This window comes from Phaethon aethereus (assembly GCF_964289735.1).
Source record: "Phaethon aethereus genome assembly, chromosome: Z".
In the NCBI taxonomy this organism is placed as follows: Eukaryota; Metazoa; Chordata; class Aves; order Phaethontiformes; family Phaethontidae; genus Phaethon; species Phaethon aethereus.
The window spans coordinates 10583142-10605411 of record NC_138577.1 but is presented as its reverse complement, the minus strand read 5'-3'; the positions used below and the strand labels follow the sequence as shown (position 1 = coordinate 10605411).

Here is a 22270-nt window from a genome sequence, read left to right as displayed (position 1 = left end):
GTGGCCACTGGTAGGAACAATATGAGACACAGCAGTAAAGGGCTGTAGTTCCAGAAGCAGGTTCCACCACCATCAAGGCAACTGCCTCTGGTACAGATTTGCCTTCTCACATGCCCTGGGTCTGGATCCTTGTGGGCTGCTCAGAGCCCATGGCCTTTGGCTGGAAACCCAGCAGTGTTTGCTGGCTCTCCGCATGACCTGACTCTGCACAGCTTGTGCTTGGAGGCCTGCTGAGCTCAGCTACCACCCTTACACCTTGGTCCTGTGTCCACAAGGCATCAGAGAGAGCCACTGGAAGAGCTGCAGGGTGCTCTGCTTCATGCTGTGAAGCTGCCTGTGCCAGTGGTGGGTGTGGGCGTGGCACAGCTCCTGCCTCCCGGGGACCTCAGTCGTGCTGGGCAAACTCCTCCTGAGGAAGACTGCTGCCTCTCCTCCCCCTCACACACATCTTTGCTCTCTTAGAGGAGAAGCAAGGCAAGAAGTTTCCTATATAGGTTAATAACAGCCCTGACTTCAGATTTCCTGTGACTCCTTTGGCAGCAACTGGGACCAAGTCTGCCTGGCACATCCCTTGTTGAAACCTCCCACAAACGACTGGCGTGTCTTATTCCTCCCAAGAGGTCCACACTGGGGTGTCCCACCAGGTTTTGTCTGCCTCCGCACCCTTCCCTCAGTGTGCCAGGTGAGGAATGAATGAGAGGCGCGACGGCCACGCCGAGCCCCACTCCTTCTTTCTGCGCATCGTCATTTCTGCCAGCTGAGTCTATTCGTTGTGGGAGGGGTGGGACAGCATGTGTGGAGCCAGGGCTGGTGCCTCTTGGTAAGGGTTTTGCAAGGCTGAGCAGATGCCCCAGCTGGGTGCTGGCAATAGATACTCCCCAAGCCACAAGCGGGATGAGTGTAAGTGATCTTATCTCACTGTTCAGTAATACGTATCCGATTTGCTGACTCCAGTTGCCCAACTGAGGTCTGATTCAGGTCTTCGTGGTCTTCCTGCAGGATGCGGTGGCAGGATGGGTGGGTACGATGTCTGAGTGCAGGGAACGGGGGTGGACATCAAAGACCCATCACTTGCACCTCCTTGTAGGGGCTTGGGGGTTTGATGCCCCCAGCCTGGAGCTGAAGAATGGGTACATCAGCGGCGCGTAAGTTAACAGGCAAAGCAGGAGAGATGCTGCCTATCCCCGGAGGATGGAAGGCTCCTGCATGGGAAGCCCCAGCCACACACAACAGACTTTCAGTGACAGATTTTGCTGGGAAAGAGTTTCCCAAGCTGTGTGTGTGGCAAGGTACCTTGCTACACGGTGGGCATTTTGGTACCTTGGCAGCACTGTCCTACTCCTACCACCCCAGAAAACACACGGTGCAGCAAAGTGCCTGTGATGGGGAGGCCTGGGGCTGCTGCCAGCCTGGGGAAGGGTAACCTCTCCTCTCCTCTGTGGGTTTTGAGCTCCCTGGCCCACTGCTGCTCTTGTCACCTTCCTGTTGCTCTTTCTTCTCCAGTCTGGAAGTGAACAGGAGCTGTGGTGAGGGTGGAACTCTGCTACTGGGATTTGCCAGGAGCGCTGGAGCTGGGAGATGTGGGGCTGCAAGGATGATGAGATCCATCCCCTCTGCATCCCAGAGGGGAGAGAGATGCACGGGCTCTCTGTGGGTGGAGGGGGAGGACCCCTTGTTCGTCCGTTTCATACACTGCATGCTTGCCTCCACCAAGTGCTGCTTTCAGGTCTCATCCTGTCCTCACTGGGCTCTGGCAACCTGCAGGGCTGGAGGTTTCCTTGCCTAAGGGAAAAGAGGTGTCTGACCCCTCATGGTGAGGGTCAGAATTTATGGAGATTGGAGTTGGGAGCTGCTGCCCATGCTGGTTACAAATGCACTGGTGACTCACGGGAAAGCCGCTCCTGTCTGCTGGTTTCTGATCCCCAGACCCTCATGCTGTGCCAGGGCTGGCAGCTCCTGTGGCTCCTGGGCTGGCTGTTCTCAACACCTGCCTTCAGATGTATGGGCATGGGGAGATCAGAGAGGTCTGAGCTGGGCTGCCTGTCTGGGGAGGGATTGCCCCTGCCATGTTCTCCCCTCTGCTTCCATAAACCACTTTGATTTGACAGTGGGTTTCTCAAGATAAAACCCCATCCATGCCTTGGGTCATAAAGCAAACTGGGGCTTGGATTTTCTGCATCCACCCAAGGGAACTAATGGATATATTCCCGGACACAGGATTATCCCTGTTTCAGTGCTTCAAGTTTAGGACTGAAATTCTGAATATCCCCTACATACTATTTTGGCATCTACTTTTGCTGACTCCTCTTGGGGCTTTCAGTGTGTAAATCCCCGCTTTTGTTCCTTCTGGGCAGGGCTAGAAAAAGAGGCCAGGACATTTTTCTAAGGAAGTGTGAGCTCTTTACCCTTGGGATATTCCAGGTCAGCCATAGGGTCAGTCATCCAATGCAGCTCCATCCAAGGGGAGGGAGGGGAAGATGGTGGCTCTCATCACAACAGCATTCAAGTTCTTTGCTTTTCCCCACCCATTAGATCAAGCCTTCACTGAAGCCTCTAGAACGAGTTTAAAAGCTCTAGCCCAAAACCAGCTCATGTCCCATGCCTGCTGATGCCTGTCTGTACAGGAGCTGTCAGGTAAAGGACATTCTCCCCTCTTTGGGAGAGGGACTCTCCTGGTGAATTGGGAGGTGGGTGCTTATGCCTCTTCAGACTTAGGGTGTTGCATCCACTGCACAGCCCAGCCCTTCTGTTTACAGCCCTGTTATCTCCACAGCCGCGGGCGCTCGTCTCAGGTGGCTTGTCCATGCCAAATCCCTGTTGCATTATGGAATCTCAGAAATGCCCATTACAATGCAGTTCCTTAATGCCTGTTTGCTTAAGGATGATGTTTAATACTTAAACTACCCAGGGGAAAAAAAAAAATAGGGCAGTATGGAAATTCCCCCAGGAGTGAATGTTCCAAAGAGGACAGCAGACTCTGTTCTCACTTGCAGCAAGTGTAGGCAAGATCCCTTTGCATTTGCAGAGATGGATTTAGGGAGTGACCAGGTGAACTGGTAGTCAAAGTCCCTCAACAGCCCACTCACAAAAGACAGAGACTGTAATTTGCTCCGAAGGTGCTTTTACAATTTAGGAGCCTGATTCTCTTCTCTGAGGATGCAGGTTACAGGAATTCTGTTGCAGAGACCATATGAGGGCAAGCAAGCCTTGGAGGTGTAGAATTGGGTAAGGGTACAGAAACTGGGCAAAAAGAGTTAAATACTTCAGGGAACTCCATGCTTCCTTTTGGATTTAACTCTCTTGTACTTTCTACCCTTGCATCTCCTGGGAAAGCAAAACATCTTCCTGGAAGCAGAAAATATCTACAGAACATCCATACCCTTATGATTTCTACTCTCCAACCTAAAATTATCCGTGGCTGGTTCACCCCTAGTTGCACTTTTGCCAAGACAAACAGTTCTTTTACTTCCTGAGGTACTTACTGACAGTGGTATGTCCCAACTTGGCCTTGGGTTTGCTGCATTACCTTATTTGAGCACTTTGGGCTCATGCTGGAATGGAGGTGAAAGCCATTCACCTGCTTGTCCTTCTGGGACTTATTTGCACCTCTTCCACTTTCACTTTGTCTTTCTTGAGCATGGGTGACATGAAATACGTATGGTATTGCAGAGAGAGCCCCTGCTGTGAATTGCACAACAGGATTAAGACATCCCTGCTCCTAATGCAAATACCTCACCCCATCTATAGTACAAATACCTTTACTTTTTGCAGGTCTGCACCTCCTTAGAGACTGGGGGTGGGCTACATTGGCTATGCATAGCTGTCTCCGTCTGGACTAGTTGTTTTGGCCTTCCTTTACAGACAATAAAGAGAAATAGATGCTTCTAAAGCAATAACATGGAGTAAACCTCTAAAATGACATTCAGGTATATTGTGTTCTTAAAATTATAATTTCTGTGCCCAGGGTCATCTGTGCTGGGACTATCTGTGGTTAGGTTAGAGAGCAGTCATAGTCTCCATTCCTGGACATGTCCTCATGTGGTAGGGAAAGTTCTTGTCGTTGCTCCTGACTCACACTTTGGGTTGGTGGAGTTTCACCCCATTTCTGTGTCTTATGCCTTCAGGGTCTTTGAACTTTCCTGCTGTGGTGCTCAGCAGCAGTAGTGTCTCCAAGTCAGGACTGGCTCTGCAGCTCTCAGAAAAGCGACTGTCTACACAGAGCAGTTTATGGCAGTAGCTCCTGCCAAAACCCTATTTCAGGAGAGCTGTTTGTAATAGCTTTCCTTTCAGATGTGTTATTAAAAAGCTTTCTCGTGGAGCAATTGGTGCTTTTCTAGTGTACAGTAGTTATTCTGGTGTGCAACTGCGTATACTGGAAAATGGCTTCTCTACAGCAATGGCATGTGATGAACGATGTTTATGCCTGTAAACTGGGACTGGCTTTGGGATCAGGAGGAAATTGGACGTGACAAAGGACCGCCAGTGGGAAGAGGCTGTGGGCCCATGCTCCAATATGATGCTGGGGGATCCATCCCTATGAGACACTTCTGAATGATATGAGTATAGAATCAGCTCAGGGTCACCCTTTCCTCCACTTGGTCCTAAGCAGCGGGCTTCATGGAGAGCTTTTTTCAGGGATTTTAAATATTATCCCCATGAGTATATAGTAATTCAAGTCCAAACCCAGTTTGCCAACTTCTAGGCCTCTCTTAGATGTCTGAGGGACCTAAATTAGGATTGCAGTTTCACCTTAAGTTTCCCCAAGCACAGATGCCAAAAACAACCCTCAGCTGTGTAGACTACCACTGTTCCCTGGAGGAATTTCTCCATTTTTCTAACTCAAGATGGAGGGCTAAGCAGACCCAGACATGAAATGAACACCTGGCTCTGCAAATCTGGAGGTTCAAGGCAGGATTTTGAAATCATTGTACTTAACCCTCCAGCTAGAATGGTTTAGAAAGCTTATGAACTTCCTACCCACTCACTTCCTACCCTGACTTGCTAGGCAAGCTATAATTTTTATTTTTAATGAAATCTTTTGAACATGTGACCATATTGCTCTGTCAAGCAGATCATGGGAACAAGGTGGTCAGAGGTATCTTCCAAAGGGAGATTTCACAAGGGTGAATCCTGTCATGCTCTGACCCAGTGACCTCTCTTGGCATAACAGCTTTTGCACCAGGTGACCCAGCCATCAGTGCAATGAATGACTCATTGCAGATTTGTGTGATTCATGCCTTTCTCCGTATTGGATTGCACCACCCATCCTGGGATGGGTGAATCAATTTGGCTTGGACAAGTTGTGGAACCCACCAGTCCAGGTTTATCCATTCAGCTGCTTAAGAAAAAGTCTGGTTATTTTATTAAACTTCATTTTTAACAGGAAAAGTTACATTGCTGGAGGCTGATTCAGCACCCTGCAGAAGCTAAGGAGTTTATGAGCCTGACTTTATTTTGTGTCACTAGAGCCAGTAGGAAAACAGATGAAGGGGAGCAGCCAAGGATCGGTTCTTCTTTAAAATTTCACCTGTGTCTTTCCCCCAGCATGGAGCGACAAGGGAGGGAGCCAAGCGGCAAGGCTGAAATGCAAACAGCAAACTTGGAACCTGGATGTTAGTTTTGGACCTTGTCTAGAAATAACAGCCCGAGCACAGTGAGTTTCTTGTGGCATGTTGCAAGGTTCTGCAGGGGAGAAAGGAAAGGAATAAGAAAGTGACAAACATTACTGACAAGAGCTCTGTTGGACCAGGGTCAGAGGGCATGGGTTCAAGTCTTGGTTTATTCCTAGGTATGCCGTGTTTGTTGGTCCCAGAAGATATTGGAAGAAAAGATTCAGATTTATGGAAGGAGCATGACAGAACAATGTTGTCTCTAATTTCCCTGCTGAGCTGAGCTTCCTTTTCTCTCTGAATTTCCTCTGGGCAACCAGCAGTTTCCATAAATTAAAATGTTACATGACCACTACCCCCACCCCGCCTCCGCCAGCGCCTGGATTTTTTGACACTGTAGAGATTGACAACAGAAGTCCCTTGCTTGGTCTTCAATTTCTTTGGCACTACCACCAGGAGGACAGGCATGAGTTTTTGTGACAGAGTTTTTGAAATTTCCTTTCTTTGAGCCTTTGTGCTGTGAAAGACCATTTTGAATGTCCATGCAAGGCAACACTAAAGGCATGGACGTCTCACTGTGTCCACCCAACACTAGGAAAGCCCAGCAGCTCTGAGGGCCTACCTTATTAGTCTTACTGCTACATCCTTCCATGTTTAACTTCTACTGGCCCATGGACTGCTTCTAACCACCAGGATTGTACCAGTACCCTGTGCATCAGTTACTGCAGGAGATGGGCTTGTTTGGAAACCTGTTTCTTCTGACGTACATCTTTAATTGGTTTGTGTTCAGATCATGTGTTCCTGCAGTCCACCTGAATGGTGTGTCAGGGCAGTTCCTGTCTTGGCACAGAGAAGCTCCAACATTGGGGACTTTCAGCCCTTACCCACACTTTGATTAGTTATTGCTTCTGAAAAGGTCTTCTGCTTCTTTGAGTGTTGCATCACTGTCCCTTCCCCAAGCTCCTTCCTAGGTAATAACATGGCTGTCTGTTGGGAAAACAGTTGCATAAGTCTCTATTGCTCATTTTAAGTCATTGGATCTTGGGCTTCAGTGATTCACCCTCACAATGCCCCGAGAAGGGAATCCAATGTCACTCTCTCCATTTTACTGATGGGAGAAGCTGAGGTGCGGAAAGGTGAAGGATTTGCTCAGGGTCAAGCAGTGACTCAGCTGCAGAGCTGGTATCAGAGCTCCCACCCCACCCTGGCTCCTTGGGCTTGCATCTGTCTAGACTTTTCCAAGCACCAGCTTTGATGCTGGTCTTACTACCATCTTCTACCATCAACCTGGGAGCCGAGACATCTCCCCTCCCTTCACCAGTTGTAAGGAAATGTCTGTATCCTCAGCTCATAGCCAGAGGGGCTCAGATGCTGCAGACAGGAGAAATGTACCTACTTACCTAGAGAACATCACCCCATGCCTCTTGCTCCTTACCTGTCTCTCTTTGGTCTTATGGCCCTGTCCCCACCACCAGGGAAGGAACGGGATCCAGGACCCAGCCTAAATAAATCTCAATAAACCTACACCACAGAACACAGCGTTTGCATGCTGGTGGTTCAACAAATGGCAAAACAGCCCACAGGCTGTAGCTTAGGATCTGCCAAAAGGGAAAAAAACCCAACACACCGCTCCATTTCTGGCTGTGACGGCTTTGATATCAAGTCAGCTTGAAAAGGATGGAGCAGAATATAAAGGAGAAGGGAGTGCAGGAGGAAGTGAGGCAGAGGAGTGGCTGTGGATCCTCCATGGCTTGGGTGATGCACAGCAAGAGGGTGAGGGGAGAGAAGGTAAAAAATGGGTGCCCTAAACACTGGTTTGCAAACCGCAGCCTTAGCGAGCATGCTTGGGGCTGACAGAGCACTCACTGTAGTTCAGAGGACCCCATTGATGCTGGTGATACCAGCCGGGCCTGAGCGCAAAGTAATGAGGAAAGTTTCCTGTCCCTGTAATTATGTTTGGACCCGAGTGTTTCCCTGCATTTGATTCCTCACATGTTATTGCTTCTTAACCACATTCCTGACTCTACTCCTTGGCCTGGCTGCAGCTTCTGTATGAAATAAAGGCCCATTTACCACTGCACTGAAAAGCTCTGCTTTTCCAACAGGAAAGTTGATGGTTAAACAAGGGGAAGTAGAAAAGCCGGGCATCTGTGGCTTTACAGTGGAGGCGGGGGAACAATTAAGGAAAGAGGTCCCTTTCAGTCCTGCAGATTCAGCCCTGCTGCTCTGCATCAAGCCCCAGTGAGATCCCTGCAAAGATCCCAGGGAATTTTTACTACTTGCTTAACAGAAACCAGATGCCACAAGTGGCACGCGTCCTGTTAGCAGCCCTCACCCCAGTTGGTATAGGCTGGGACAGCTTTCATTCAGACAATCGCATGGAACTGTCCCAGGGTGATACAGGATGTTACTGAGGACGAAAAGGCAGCAAGGGTTGGCTCCTGTACGGCTCAGTGAGTCGGTGGTCTCCTCGTCAAGGTCCTATGGTGAAGGATTGGCTCTGCACTTGGGACCTCTCCCCACTTTTTTTCACAGCTTTCATGGGGACTGGGATAGAAATGCTCTCCCAAAGCCCTGGGAGGGGGGAGAAACTGTAATGATACACGAGAGTTTGGACCCAAATGCAGATTTTCATGGAGAGATGTCTGATCTTGCTTTGTGATACCAGCTTCAGCTGGGTAATTGGTGGAGTCAGGAGGTGCCTTGGCCTCAGCCTGCAGTACAGGTGTGGGGAATCAAACCCTCCTGCCCCACAGTTTTGCTGCAAAAGCACTGTCAGCTTCTGGATTAGCTCAGGAATACTCATCACTTTGCCATCCTGCAGGAATTTGGGAGGGAAAAGAAGCTGAAAGCAGGGTACTGTGATTGCACAAATGGGTTAAGACACTACTCAGTCCATGCATTTAGCTTTTAGAAGCTGGTGAGGGGTAGATACGGCCCCGTGTTTTAGGTGGTGAGTGATGAAAATAACAGGGGTTTGAGCAGGACATCCTTGTTCCATTTAATTCCTTCTTCTCAAACTCCTGAATCCTCTGCTCACCTATGCAAGACATCCCACCCTGTCTCAAGCTGAAAAGAAGGGAAAAAAAAATAAGTTGGGTTTGAAGAGCGGGTGGAAGGGGTGTGGTTACCCAGGAGGTGTGTCAGGCATCGAAGAACTTATTTATAAGCAAAGGCAGCTCTGTTGGGGAAGAAACCTTACTGAGGTTTTGTCAGCTGCTGCTTTTTCCCTGCTGCTGCTTGAAGGGCACCTCTGCTGCCATGGGGAGGCAAAAGGAAGTTCTTGCTACCATTGAGGAGCACCTGAGGATCAGAAACAAGTTAGTCCGGCAAGCGCTGGCTGAGTGCCTGGGGACGCTGATCCTGGTGGTGAGTCTGTGCTGTGCTGGGGGGATGCTCTCTGACCCCTGGGGGGTCGTGTGGGGGGACATGGTGCCAGTGAGGGGGCTGTGCTGCTGCCAGAGTTTGCACCGGGCATCAGCCCAGCTCCAGTGCAACCTGCCCCATGGGGACCAAAGAAGTCCTTACCCACAGGAAAAGAGATTCATTCAAGTTGCCATAGGATCAGCTTCAGGGTTGCTGGGGAAGGGTGGGCTCTGCAGAGCTCGGTGGGTGTGTGTGTGGGGTTTTTGTGCGCCTGCGAAGTACAGGGAGCGAAAAAGTCTCTGTGGAAGCAGCAAGTGTTTTGCTAAAGATCGTGTAAAACTTCCTTTCTGTCTGCCCTGGAATATTTTCTTGGCACTGAAATACTTCAAGTGTTATCACCCGGGGAAGTGAAAGCTCTTCCCTCTCCTCACGTTGTTTTCCTTGTGCATCCTATGGAGAAGAAGTAGCCAGAACTTAAACCGTTGCGGTGTTTTTTTGCTTTCAGCTGCAGGCTCCCCAGGGCTTTATCAGCGGGTTGCACACCACCACGGCAGCCTGTGCCAGCAGCCGATCGGGAGCTGGCGCGCGCCGTGTGTGCCACAGCACCGAGCTGTCAGTTGATGTGTTTTTAAGGAGTCAATGGCAACAAAACTCTTCTGCCCTTTTTAGTGCTTGGTTTCCAAAGGGGTAGGATAGAACGAATAAAGCGGGTTGAATGTCTCTGTAAGTGACTTGGTCTGATGACGTTTTGAGCGGCTCTGGCTTGCTTTGAAGTCAAAGGCAGATGCGAAGAGCGAGGACAGTTGCGCATGTGGAGTGGGGAGCAAATACCAGTGTAGCAAAACTGGGATAGTGGTATCTGGCCTTGGGCATCTGCATCTGAAAACGCAGGACTGCCCAAGAGGCCACGAGTCTGTTGCATTGATATTGCAGCAGAAATGAGTTGGTGTTCACTCGGTGAATACCTGCAGGTGGAAGTTCCCCTGAAGTGGTATAAAGCCAGAGCAATCCTATAGGTTTCAGCAGAGAGACTGTGGGCTTACACCTCTTTGCAGCTGATGGCAGGACTATCTGGGGAGAAATCTAATAGTTGGAGGAGCTGAAAGCAGAGGAAGGCTTGATGAAGCTGCACGTGCTCCTGCGGGCAACACAAAAGGAGCAACATGCTATCTTATGCTTTAATGAATAAGTTTTTTTTTTGATGAGGAAGGGGAGGCCACTGGGTCTTGAGTGGGAGGATTGGGGGTTCAGCTGACCCCCCCAAAATGCTACCGCTCTCCAGAGAAAGCAGCTTTGCACAGGGCAATGGCTGTATCTTCAGAGTGACCCAGCTTTGGTGATTTGCAAACAAGTCCTGTTGATTTTTCAAAGAAGGACTGTTTGGGATTAAGGTGGGTAGAAACTGATAGGAAAGTGATTAACAGGTAGAAAGTTGCTATCTATGAATCATCAATGTTGCTGGAGTTAGTCTCAGGATTGAAGCAAGGTAAGATTTTTAAGGAGGAATAATGTCTCCTGCTAGCTAAGTTAACGTTGCTGGATAACCAAGGTAAGCCTTTAGCCATGTGGATCTGAGCTTTCAGAAGGGCTTGTGATCCAAAAAATGCTGTTCCTTCTTCCAACTGTATTAGCTGGTGTGACAGAGATTACTATTCCCTACAACCTTGCCTCTCTGGGGCAGAGAAGAATGGTGATGTGCTCAGAGCCCGAGGAAAGGTTTGGTCCAAAATCATAACCAGCCTTAAAATGAGGGTAGTAATGGGCACCCATCAGCAAGGCTGGATGATGCACTGGCAAAAGTGGGCAACACATGCCTTGTCCTTGGGACCACCACACCTGCTGTGTTTTGAACCCTGTGTGTAAGCGTACAAACAAATCCCTCATGTTCTTCAGGAATTCCGGAGCTGGTGTCTGGAGGCAAGAAAATGCTGGTTTTTGTGACACATTCAACTCCATCTTCTAGGTCTTGTAAAAGTGAGCTGGGATGTCCTGCAGCAACTCTGGAAGGCTGTGGGTACTGTGACCATGTGGGAGAAGATGGGTGGACTGGTGAGAGAAATGGGAAAATCCCAAACATGGTGAATGCTCCTGGGTTATCAGCAGGCAAAACAGGGTATACAGAAAGGGAAATGGGTTCCAGGGCAACAAGCCTGCAGTATGGCTCTGCTGGGCATCAATCACTTTCTGCCTTGGAGCTGTCCCAGTCTATTCTTCTGTTAATGAAGTGACGCTTACAGATTGTATTTATTTTACAAAACAAAACAAAAAATTCTTTTTTTTGCTCCCTACCACACAGATTCTTTTCCATCTTTGTATTTATCACCTGCCTAAACCAGAAAGGGCCTTGAAGATGACTTTCTTGCTGTTTCAGGTGGCATGGGTAGTAGTTTGAATTGGATAGTCCCAGGAGAGAGTTTCTCATTCTGTACCTTGCAAAAGTCCCTGCTGCCCACCCTGCCAGCAGGCTATGCTGAGTGTGCATGCATTTAGCTGCATTTGAACCCAGTAAATATCCCTTATTCAGAGAAGAAGGAAGTGAACAATGAGGAGAGACATGGGATACATGAAATTGTCTTCACAGACGGAACTGACTGAACACAGATATGTCTAGAACAGGACAATATTAGGGATGGACTTAGGGTTTAATATTGTTGACAATGAAATTAATCTTACTGAGCTGAAAGGAAGGAGATTGTTTAAAGTTTGCAGCTTACTTTATATTTCACTGTAGAACTCGTCCCACTGTGGATATGAGCATGTTTCAGCTTCTTCCCTCCTCCCTTCCACTTGCATAAAGACCACAGAGCGCTCAAACTCGTGCAAAGCAAAGCAGCTTCAGCCCCCTGCAAATTCTCTTTGCCTGTAAGAATTAACCCAGTGCTTGATTTTATTTTTCTGATTTTTAAGGAGGTTGTAAAGGTAGCAGAGTGTTAAAACAAAATAGTGCCTCTTTTAAAGATAAGATAAGAAAAATAATCCAACTTAGGCAGCCAAGCCCTGAATAGCGCAAAGGTGAGGTGCTCTTTAGTTGCGAGCTGCTTCTTCTTTGTACAGCACCTTGCACAACATGGTGCAGACTAAAGTCTGCGGGTAGTGTTCTTACTGTTACAAGAACAGTAATGTTGATTTTACCTTTCCTCTGATAATTAACTTGACGGGTTTTTTTCCTTTTCAAAATGCACTTTTTGAGTGGTACTTTAGGTTTGAACTTCATACCCATGTTGGAAGCACCGCTTGCTGGCAAGAGTTAAGCAATGCAAACGCTGAAGGCATTTTCCAAGTCACTTGCTGTTTGTGTTATTACTGTAGCAACTCACTAAAGCCAGATTTCCAGTGGCAGGCCTCCGTGCCTCCCTTAAAGGCTTGATCTGTTTGCCTTGCTCTGCTGGCTGTAAATACCAAAGCTGGCTCTGTTTGGTTTTTACATTTGCAAGAGAAGGAACTTGCTGTTTATAATTGATTTCCAAGTCCAACTAACCGTGATTCACTGCTGTAGAGTCACAAAGAAAGAACAGAACAATTCTTAATTGCTTTTCAATCAGGGCTGTCTTGACTTTGTGGCCAGGTGGGAGCTTTTTGGGGTGTGAGTGTTCTGCAGACCACAGAAATCAAAGCAGCAAAGTGGTTGGGATGATCAAGGTGAAGGGAGCCCCGTTGAACTGTTGGCAGTGCAAAGCTTCAAGTTGCCGCTCACCCCACAGCCATCTGGGGCTGCATGGCGTTTCCCACAGTCACTCTTTCGTTTGCGCTGATTTCCTTCAACCCAGCTTGTTGCATTTGGAGAACGTGAATTTTTTTTTTTCAATTTTTTAAAATTTCAAGTTTTTTCTTAATGTTTTGCTAGGATTTGAAAAGGGCTGGAAATCTTTGCTGTGAGTGTGCTGAACACTGCTGATCCTTCCCTGCAAAGGGTCTATGCTGCTGGGTGTGGAGTCATGGGAAATGGCAGCGCCGCTGCTCTCCCTCACCTCTTCCACCAGAAGAGCTCGAAGCCGTTAACTGTCCAAAACTGCCCATCCTTCCCTGTGCAGAAGCAGGAAGGTTTCTCCTTCCTACAAACAGGACAGTCCAGGCACCAAGTCTTGCCCTCAGTGGGAAAGCAGCTTTTCTCCAGCAGTGCCCAGCCCTCTGACCAAAACCCCACCAGAAGTACAGGCGTTACGAAAAGCTAAAGCCTCCTGATCTGAGGGGTACCAGAGATATCAGAATAAGTGTTTTTGCTTCTGTGTGTGTGAACAAGCTAAAGCAGTGAATTTCCTCTCTAATGCCCAACTCCTCTGCTGACAGTTGCTCAGGTTTCTTGTGCCGAGCGCTGCTTGTCTCTCCAGCTTTGTGCAGCGTTGTTGTAGCACATGATGTATGTGCGACACAACTTTCCTTAGACCCTCTTATCTCTCGAGTCCTGCAGCCCTGCCTGGCTCTGGGACAGCACGAGGTGCAAAAAGAACCGTAACATGACAGACCATCTGCTGTCCTTCCCCGCAGGACTGCTGCTGACCAGGCTGGCTCCAGCTATGCTGGACAAGAAGCCCAACTGTGGGGTCTGATGTTTCTCCTTGCTTTGCAAATTGTAAATGATGACCAGTCGGATTGTTCAGGAGATGCTTTGGGGAAAGGCAAAAATGACAGTGCTCCTTGCGCTGCCTTTGTGGCTGGTGGAGGATGTCCTGGCTGCACAGGCCATGGAGTTGAGGAAGATGTCTGCATGCTGCTTGAGCAGAAACAGCAATGGGGATGGATATGTCTTCAGATCTACCCAGCTGGGTTCTGCTTCGGGGCGGGGGCGGGCAGCAAGAGGCCATGGGGGAGACTTACAGTGTGCCTTTAACCCCTTCTTGCATTGAGCTGCAGAGAAAGAGTTGGGAGGTTGTTTTGAACTGGCTGTAAAGTAATAGTCCTCTGCCTCCTGCCTCCCAGCCTCCCCCTTTGAAAGGACTGTAGACAGTCCTAAGTTCCGCTCTGATATGAACAGAGGTGTTCCTTTGTGTGTCTAACACTTAAAATCTTCCATCAATATCTCGAGCTCTCTTCCTTCTTAGCAGACCCATGGTTTGACTGCCCTTTTGGCATCTTCCCCACTACCCAGAGGGCAGTGAGGGCTGAGCAGCCTTTCCCATCCACTGAGGTAATTAGGGTAGATTTACAGCAGGCTCCTTGCCTAATCCCTGGTTTATTTGCTGGCTGAAGAGGAGAGTTTTAACTCTGGTAATAACACCCCTCCTGTCTGTCTGAAGTCCAAAAGCAAATGCATCCAGGACTTTTGTGTTGCACCTGAAGGTGTGAAAAAGCATTGGCAAAGAAAAAAGGAGGCAAGCAAGGGAGGAAACCTGGCTGTTGTGTAGGGGAGTGCTGAGCCCTAACTTTCTCCCAAGTTCACATACAGAGCTACTTTTCACAATGTCTGCCTGTAAATTCAGTGGCCTCACTTCATTAGCTTTTTCAACTTTTTTGTCCTCCAAGGTCCTTTCCTACCAGCCCTGACTAGCTCCAGAGCTTTCTTGTCTCCAGGCATTGAGACAGGGTGTTTTTACCTTGTGTGACAAAGCCAAATAACCAATCTCCAAACATGCCCTCGACACAGGGAGTTTAAGGTTTCCCTGAGTGTGAAGTTTCACCCAGCAACCTGCTACCTTTTCCTGGTTTTGCTGCTGCTTCTGGCTGTCCCCTCTCTTGCACAGGCTTTGGAGTTTGTCAGCCCCCCCACTCTTGAACCAGTTCAACTGACAGGTTCTGCAGAACATGGATTTTGCTATTGTTCATAGTGCAAGGAGTTGGATCAGCTTGTGAAGGAAGAGGAGTGAGAAGCCTCCCTGTTGGCAGGGAAAACCATTAGATCTGCTAGAGCCTGTAAGATGAAATTAGGGAGCAGGCTTCCATTAACCCAGTTAATGGGTGCATTGACCTCAATTCCTATGAGACTAGCTTTAATACATTAGGGTAATGCTTTGTTGCCGTCATTTTATTAGCACTTTAATACTGCTTTTGAACTTGGCTGGTGGATCATGGGGATGTAACAGTTGACTGCTGCATGTGCTGCCATGTGAGGTGCTAACCTGGCTTTCTGTTGGCTGGGATGTTCTTCCAGTGATGTTTGGGCTTTTATTAAAAGAAATGTTGGAGGCAGGTTATTAAAATCATAAGCAATTACCTCTGCCTTGGGTGTGCACCACTGTCTCCCACCATAGTGCTGTAATACCAACTAAGATTTTACATCTATTGCATGGACTTAAAAGTCACTGGCATAAATGGTGAATTGCTTTTATTTTACCTTCCTTGCCTTTCAACTCAAGCTAGCTGTTCCTAAATAATTCACTGAGAGCACTGGAAAAGGAAGACTTAAAAAATGGATGCTGAGGGTCTCCTGTTTCATATGGCCTGGGAGAAGGAATTGCAAGGAAAACTAGCAAACAGGAGAAGTGGAAATGGTATGATTAAAAAAGGTGACAGCTGCTACCACAACAAAACTGTGTAATGTCAAGCCACTTGCCACAAAAGCATGGCTGACCATCATTTCAACTGATTCCTGAAAGTCAAATGCCATGGATGGATGTCATGCATGACAATGTATGTTCATGCTTAGTGGACTCCATGGGCGCAGGATGGAATTGCACACACGCATATCAAAGTTCAAATCTGTCCCTAAATATCACCTTACTGTTCTTATCTGCTGAGGGTCAAATTTTCTACTGTTATGTTGAATTAAGCCAAATAGTGCTCCGGGCTCATCTGATAAATAATTGTAATGCTCCCATGGAGTGGCTCCAGGGTGTTTTTGCACGGCCCATAGACTCTTTTCTGAGGAAAAGCTGGAGAGCTATTGCTGGGTGTAGGATGGGGGAGAGGAGGATGGGGAACAAACTCTTGAGAAATGGCAGATCTGTCCTTCCTCCAGGTTAAGGGAAGACCTTTGTGGGTGAACAGGGGGTGGGAGGGGGGAAACCTTACTCTGTGGTTTCTGCAACCAAAAGGTATGTGGCTAACAAGCCAACCAGCATCCACTTGCAGAACTGCCAGTTCTTTCAGAGTGAATAACACAAATACCTTAATCTGTCAGAAGAACCTGGGGCCAACCCTGCCAAACTCAGATGCCCATTGCAGCTTTTTTGTGGGCTCACCCTGCCCACCCCTCACCCCCCACCCCGGTCAGACTGCTGTGATGTATAGCATTAGAGGCATGAACACTACGGCCAAATACTCTCTCCAAACCTTTGTCTAAAGCATGCTAGGGCTCTTCTGTGGAAAGGGAAGGAACTGTTGTCACTCTGGTGATTAGTCAGTATTTATTTGCTCAACTGGAGTTACACTTCCCTCAGTGGTTTGGGCATAGCTGGGAATGATGGCTCTGTTTGCTGCACAATAAACAAGACTCATCTTTTCTGCCTTTGCCTGGGTGTCTTCTCTGCCATGGTTTCCCAGCTGAGCAGCTCAGGGTTAGGACATTGAAAGGACTGTTCTGACTGCACCCAGCAGAGAGCAGTGCTGGATGTCTCTCATTGATTAACAAGTTCTATAGGGTACTTTGTTCATTCTACACAATGTCCTGTGTTGGAGACCTGGCTACTTGCCAAGAGGCACCTGTGTACAGTGTCCACCTCATGAGTCAGCCTGAAGCCTACTTGGCTGCTCCTTTCCCAGGAGGCTGAGTGCCATGTTTGCTTTATTAGTAATTCATCAGTTGTCAAGGGGATTGGAGGGGATGAGTTAGATGTGTTTTGGCTTTGCCCTTGATCTGGATTGTGCGTTGCTCAGTGGGCAGGTCCAGTATTGGCAGGAGACGTGAAGACAGGCAACCCTGCTGCCTATTTGGTGGCTTATCCCCTACAAGCAGATAATGCCTCTGTGGCAATTGAGTAATTCTGGGATGATGGACTTCATAGAAGCAGAAAGTCTTGATGAATACGTAGATATGGGCATGTGGTCAGTAGAAATAAGGCAAGCCTTGATCCCTAGATTTGAGGATCTCAGGAGCAAGAAGAGAAGGATCACTCATTTGGAGCAAATGTCTTTGAGCAAGAGCACATGCCTCCCTTAGCTACTAGGAAACACTCTTTATCACCCGGCAGAAACAACTTCTGTCCTCCAAAGTGCTTGGTGCACTCCTGATCATGGACAGAAGGCCAAGCCTCTGGCTATGCTGGTGGCAGGCTGTCTGTGGAATATGGACTTTTCTTGATGGTGGCCGTACGATGTTGGTGCTGCAGAGACAGGCCATCTGTGTTTCCCTGATCTTCTCTTACATGGTTTTGCCATAGGAAGGATATGTCTGTTTTGGGATGGTGTAGGTTGTGCTCGGAATGTCCGCAGCAGAGAGCATACCCTGGGGCTGGGACAACTGCAGGTACCTCAGCTCAAGAAGGCAGGCCCAATCCCTCACTGTCAGCCAATGCCACCTGAAAGTGGACTCCATGAATGTCAGTCTGTATTTTACCTTCTTCAGTCATGTCTGTATTTCCAGGCATTAGCAAAATTGTTCCCTGACAATTTATGTGCTACTGTGTCAAACAATTAGCCTTTTTAACAACAAGATACTCAGATCCCTCATCTGAATGGTTGCACTGTAAATACCTTGGTCCAGGGTGCTGCCTGGTTGATTATTCTCACCTACCAGCTGAAAATTAGGTGGTTGGACAAAGAAGTCTCATGGAGATATGAACTTTTGCTTTTGATTTTGGCCCTGTTTTTGTTCCCCCCTGCCAGGAGACAGGCGTGTTCTGTGTCCTTACTCTTTCCCTGCTGTCCTTGGAGATAACACCTAGATACTTTGAACAAAGGTTGAAGCTTTGAAGGCTTTGAGTCATGGGTGGGCTGTGATGGTGCATGCAAGTGTAAGTTGAGAAGTTTCAGGCACTGGTCTGCAACGGACCCTGATGTGAAACAGAAAGGGTAATTTCAATCTATTCTCCTCCTAGCTGTTTGGCTGTGGCTCCGTTGCGCAGATCGTGCTCAGCAGAGGGACTCATGGAGGTTTCCTGACTGTTAACCTGGCCTTTGGCTTCGCTGTGATGCTCGGCATTTTGATCTCAGGACAGGTATCAGGTACGTTGTGCCTCCATGTGGGCTGGATTTCACTTGTGACAATTGTTGTGTAGGCCTAGATAGCTGTGCTTTTCCTATGAGGCACTGGTATGGAAACCAGTGTCGCTTGACTGATCTCTGGGACCCAAATTCTGCCCATGAAAGTGCAGTAACCTCCAACTTCTCTGCAGGTGGACATCTGAACCCAGCTGTCACTTTTGCCATGTGCTTCTTGGCTCGGGAGCCCTGGATCAAGCTACCAATTTATGCCCTGGCTCAAACTCTGGGGGCTTTCCTGGGAGCTGGCATAGTCTTTGGGCTGTACTACGGTAAGAGCAGAAGCTTTGTGTTTGTTGGGTTGGGTTGAGGTGGATGCTCTCCATGACTCACTGCAGGTAGGCTGGTTCCCAAATCAGAGAGAAGCATTGTCTTGCAGAGCAGAGATGTGAGAAACCTCCTTACGGTGTTTCTGGGAGAACCTTCCTGTTCTCATGATGATGATGGGCTCAAATCAATCTGAATTCTGACCAGCATTGTCAATGTGTGAGTCTTTATCTTTGAGTAATGATCACTGTAACATGGACCACTGGATCGCCACTCTTGCAGGTGCTAACTAGATTAAAACAGATCTTTCAGAAATGCTGATGAGATGCTAGTAGTAATGGAGATTTTGTATCTGTGCATTGTTCCAGAGCTGTTTCATCCTTCTTGGTTTAAAAGAAATAAAGACTTCACCATGGATGTCTTCTGCATTGTCTCATGTTAGCTTCCAGACAATGGGACTTCTAGCAGTTTTTGCTGCCCTTATCACAGTGATTCTATACGTTGGAAAAGATCCTAGAAATCCAGTTCCTCATGCATCTATTCCTCCTGAGTGGTGTTCCTCATCATAAGGCAATAGTCAGTGGGCAAGAATTGACTCTTTGTGCTGGAAATTGCTCTTCCTTAAATATCAAGGGTAGCATTTTGACTCAGTTTACCTCCTCATGTCTGTTTCTGGCAATAAGAGCCAGCAGACCTGTAACTGAGCAGAACGTCTGGGTCATTATAGCTTCCACCTGAAGGGAGGGTGGAAGTGCCACCCCGGTACTAGCACCGACTGCTTTTCATTTCAGAAAGCAGGGGGACCTCCCTTCATCTCTGAACTGGAGTCCTGATGTTTACAACACCAGTTACCTTTCTAGTTGTGGGATGAAATCTCCTCTTCAGAAGAGTTAATCCCTTTTAGCTGCCTAAACCATGGAAGAGCTACCTTCAGAAAGTGTCTGTTTTTCTCTCCGCTAACCATGGAGGGAATCTAGACAGCCCACCTAGGTTAGTTAACCAGCTTCTACATAGTTGTAGGCAATGGCTGACTGCTCTACAAGACAACTGTGAGATGTGAAACTGTGTATTTGCTTAGAGGAAAATGCAAGATCAGCCCAAACCCTGTTTGCTCCAGATCAGATCCATAGCAATGTCTCATGTCTTGACGTAAAGACATACCACAGGCATTTGGGTACTTTTCAGAGATTTGGATTCAGCTTAGTGTTTACTTTTTGGATCTAACTCTTCCCTGGTGCCTGACAAACAAGAAATATTAGGAACAGAGGCTAAGGCCATCTGCATCTGAGCCTGACTGATAAAATGCTGTAGTGGGTCACACCCTAAGTTTTCTAAATGAATGCTCTACAGCAAGCGGTTTTGCAACACATAGCAATGGGGTGCTCAGGGAATTCTGTCTCAATATTCATGGCTCTGTGGAGCGAACATTTTAGTCATCTTCCAAGCAGGGTCCTCTCTCTGATGCATATTGGAAAAGACTGATCTCTCTACATCTCTTTTTTTCTTCTCCCCATGTTGTGTCTACCCCCTCCACCAGATGCCATCTGGGCTTTTGGCAGCAACCAGCTGTATGTAACAGGACAGAATGGCACTGCTGGTATCTTTGCCACCTACCCGTCTCAGCATCTGAACATTGTGAATGGATTCTTTGACCAGGTAAGAGGGTGCTGGGAAGATGAGGGTGCATTTGAAGAGGGATCTTCTGGGATGGTTCTGGGCCTCTTCTTTCATTAGAGAATGAATTGCAATTTAAAGAGAAGATATCCAGAAAGGTTTTTAGAGCTGACACAGGTATCTCACTAGCCTGTAGGAAGAGCAGAGCCAGAAAGCACCCTTACAGCAAGAGGCTTGTGTTAAGGGGACTAACCAGTCACACAAGACTGGCCAGGACACCAGTGTAAAGGATACCAATTGGTCTCAGCCCCTGAAAAGCAATAGTGTGAGGAAGGATGGCTCTTCCTCACTCCCACTCTACACTGCGACTGTTGCACAACCCAGAGGTCAACTGGGTGTGGGGTGGTGGTTGGTGTAGGAGGTGACTGTCTGCTCCTTAAAGTTGCCATCAACCATAAAAGGACAGTAGCCAGCCAGCTGTGGCAGGTTGGAAGCATGTTCGGGAAGATGTCTTCAGCTGCACAAACAGTTCATAGCTCTTCTGTGGGTAGGTAAAAAGGTGTGGGCTTGATTGAGCTTGTGGGCTTCCAGGAGGAGAACATTCCACTCTCCCATTCCTGTGGGTGCTCAGTCTACTGTGGTCTGATAATGCCATGGGATGATTCAGTGCAGCTGTTTCAGTTTAGAGAATGAGTCCTAAATGCATGGGACTTCAGAGAAGTTAAATAATTTTGTTAAAAGACTAATCTGGATTAAATTATTCTTCTTCCCCCTCCCTCCCCAGTTCATTGGCACAGCCTCCCTGATTGTTTGTGTCTTGGCTATTGTTGATCCTTACAACAACCCTGTCCCCACGGGGCTGGAGGCTTTCACAGTTGGCTTCGTTGTCCTTGTTATTGGAACCTCCATGGGCTTCAACTCTGGCTATGCTGTCAACCCTGCCAGGGACTTCGGGCCTCGTCTCTTCACAGCCATTGCTGGCTGGGGCACTGAAGTGTTCTGGTAAGTGCTTCCAAATGAAAACCTTGTGCATCAAGGGATAAAAATATAAGTCCAAGTAGGTGGTAGCTCTGGCATCATAAAGAGCCTTGCACCCATGAGGTATACTTGGTTTTTATAAAAAATTTTAAAGGACACTGTTTGCTCTGCTCCAATTTCTTAAGAAATTGTAGAAGCTTGGCAGTTTCCAGCAGTGAGAGCAAATGACCTAACTTTGCTATCAGGGAGGAAATACAAGAGCTTGCATAAGAAGTTCAGATGCACCTTGAGCATAAGCCTATTTACAATATTTTTCTAGTGGTAGAAAATGTAGAGCATTTGTTATAGTTGGATTGTGTTGTTGCTGGGGAAAATTAAGAGAGCCAGGAGCAGTACAGACTGTGGTGTTAAGGGATGCTTTCCTGTAAGCAGTGGGAGTAAAGTGAAAGTGCCTAGTTCAGGCATTACAACTGCTTCTCTCCTTTCTTGGTGGAGAGGAAGTCTTGGCAGTCCTGGAAGTAGCTGTTCTGAATTGCTTGTCATGTGAACTTGCACTGGGGGCAAGATCTGCCTTAGAAATTGCTGCAGGCATGTGGATACTGTTGTCTTTTGCAAGTCAATGGTGATGTTTGGAGATGACCAGATCTTGCACTGTTCCGGATCCAAACATGAATACCCTAATGCGTAGGCTGCAGTTCTTACCTTGTGCATTTTCTTTTTGTTTTCCAGGACTGGTAAGCAGTGGTGGTGGGTTCCAGTTGTTGCTCCTTTCCTTGGGGCCATTGCAGGTGTGATGGTCTATCAGCTCATGATTGGATGTCATGATGAGCCTTCTCCACCTGCCTCTGAGCAGGAAACAGTCAAGCTGGCTAACGTGAAGCACAAGGAAAGGGTCTAAGGAAGCTGCCATCCACATCTGGCAGACATTCATTACTCGGGACTGCAGTGGGCCATGAGGAAGAAGGAGTTAAGAGCTTCAAGAACAACAGGAAGAGGTTTCTTCCTGTCTTGAGATATTCTAGCTTTTTTTTTTGTGTGTGTGTGTATATCCCTGATGCATTTGCTTTAGGCATTTTCCTGTGAATCTTTCCCCAAATGGAGTATCATGTAATCTTTCCCTGGTAGAAAGGGTTTGAGGACTGTAAGAGTCAGGAGAGAAGTGGGCATTGCTGTCCAACACCTCCCGCATGGGCCAGTTGTTCAGGAATCTGGAGGTCTTCTGGGCTGTGTTGCTGGCCATACCTGTGAGCTTGGCAAACTGCTTCCCTCCAAACCTGTGTCTACATTCTGTAGAGTGGGGATCATGCAAAACTTAAATTGTTTTGCTAACATGGAATGGAAACTTCTACATTCCAGAAAAAAAA

At 47.7% G+C, this 22270-nt stretch overlaps 1 protein-coding gene across 1 annotated transcript; it reads left to right on the top strand.

The window, feature by feature from the left end:
• Positions 1-8870: 8870 nt before the first annotated feature.
• On the top strand, positions 8871-21804 carry LOC309415608 (aquaporin-3-like; the record flags this gene model as incomplete). Its single annotated transcript, XM_082013189.1, has 6 exons — positions 8871-8978; positions 17885-18011; positions 18182-18319; positions 19852-19970; positions 20713-20930; positions 21636-21804. 6 exons carry the CDS (start codon positions 8871-8873, stop codon positions 21802-21804), a joined length of 879 nt encoding a protein of 292 aa, XP_081869315.1.
• Between the last annotated feature and the right edge of the window lie 466 nt (positions 21805-22270).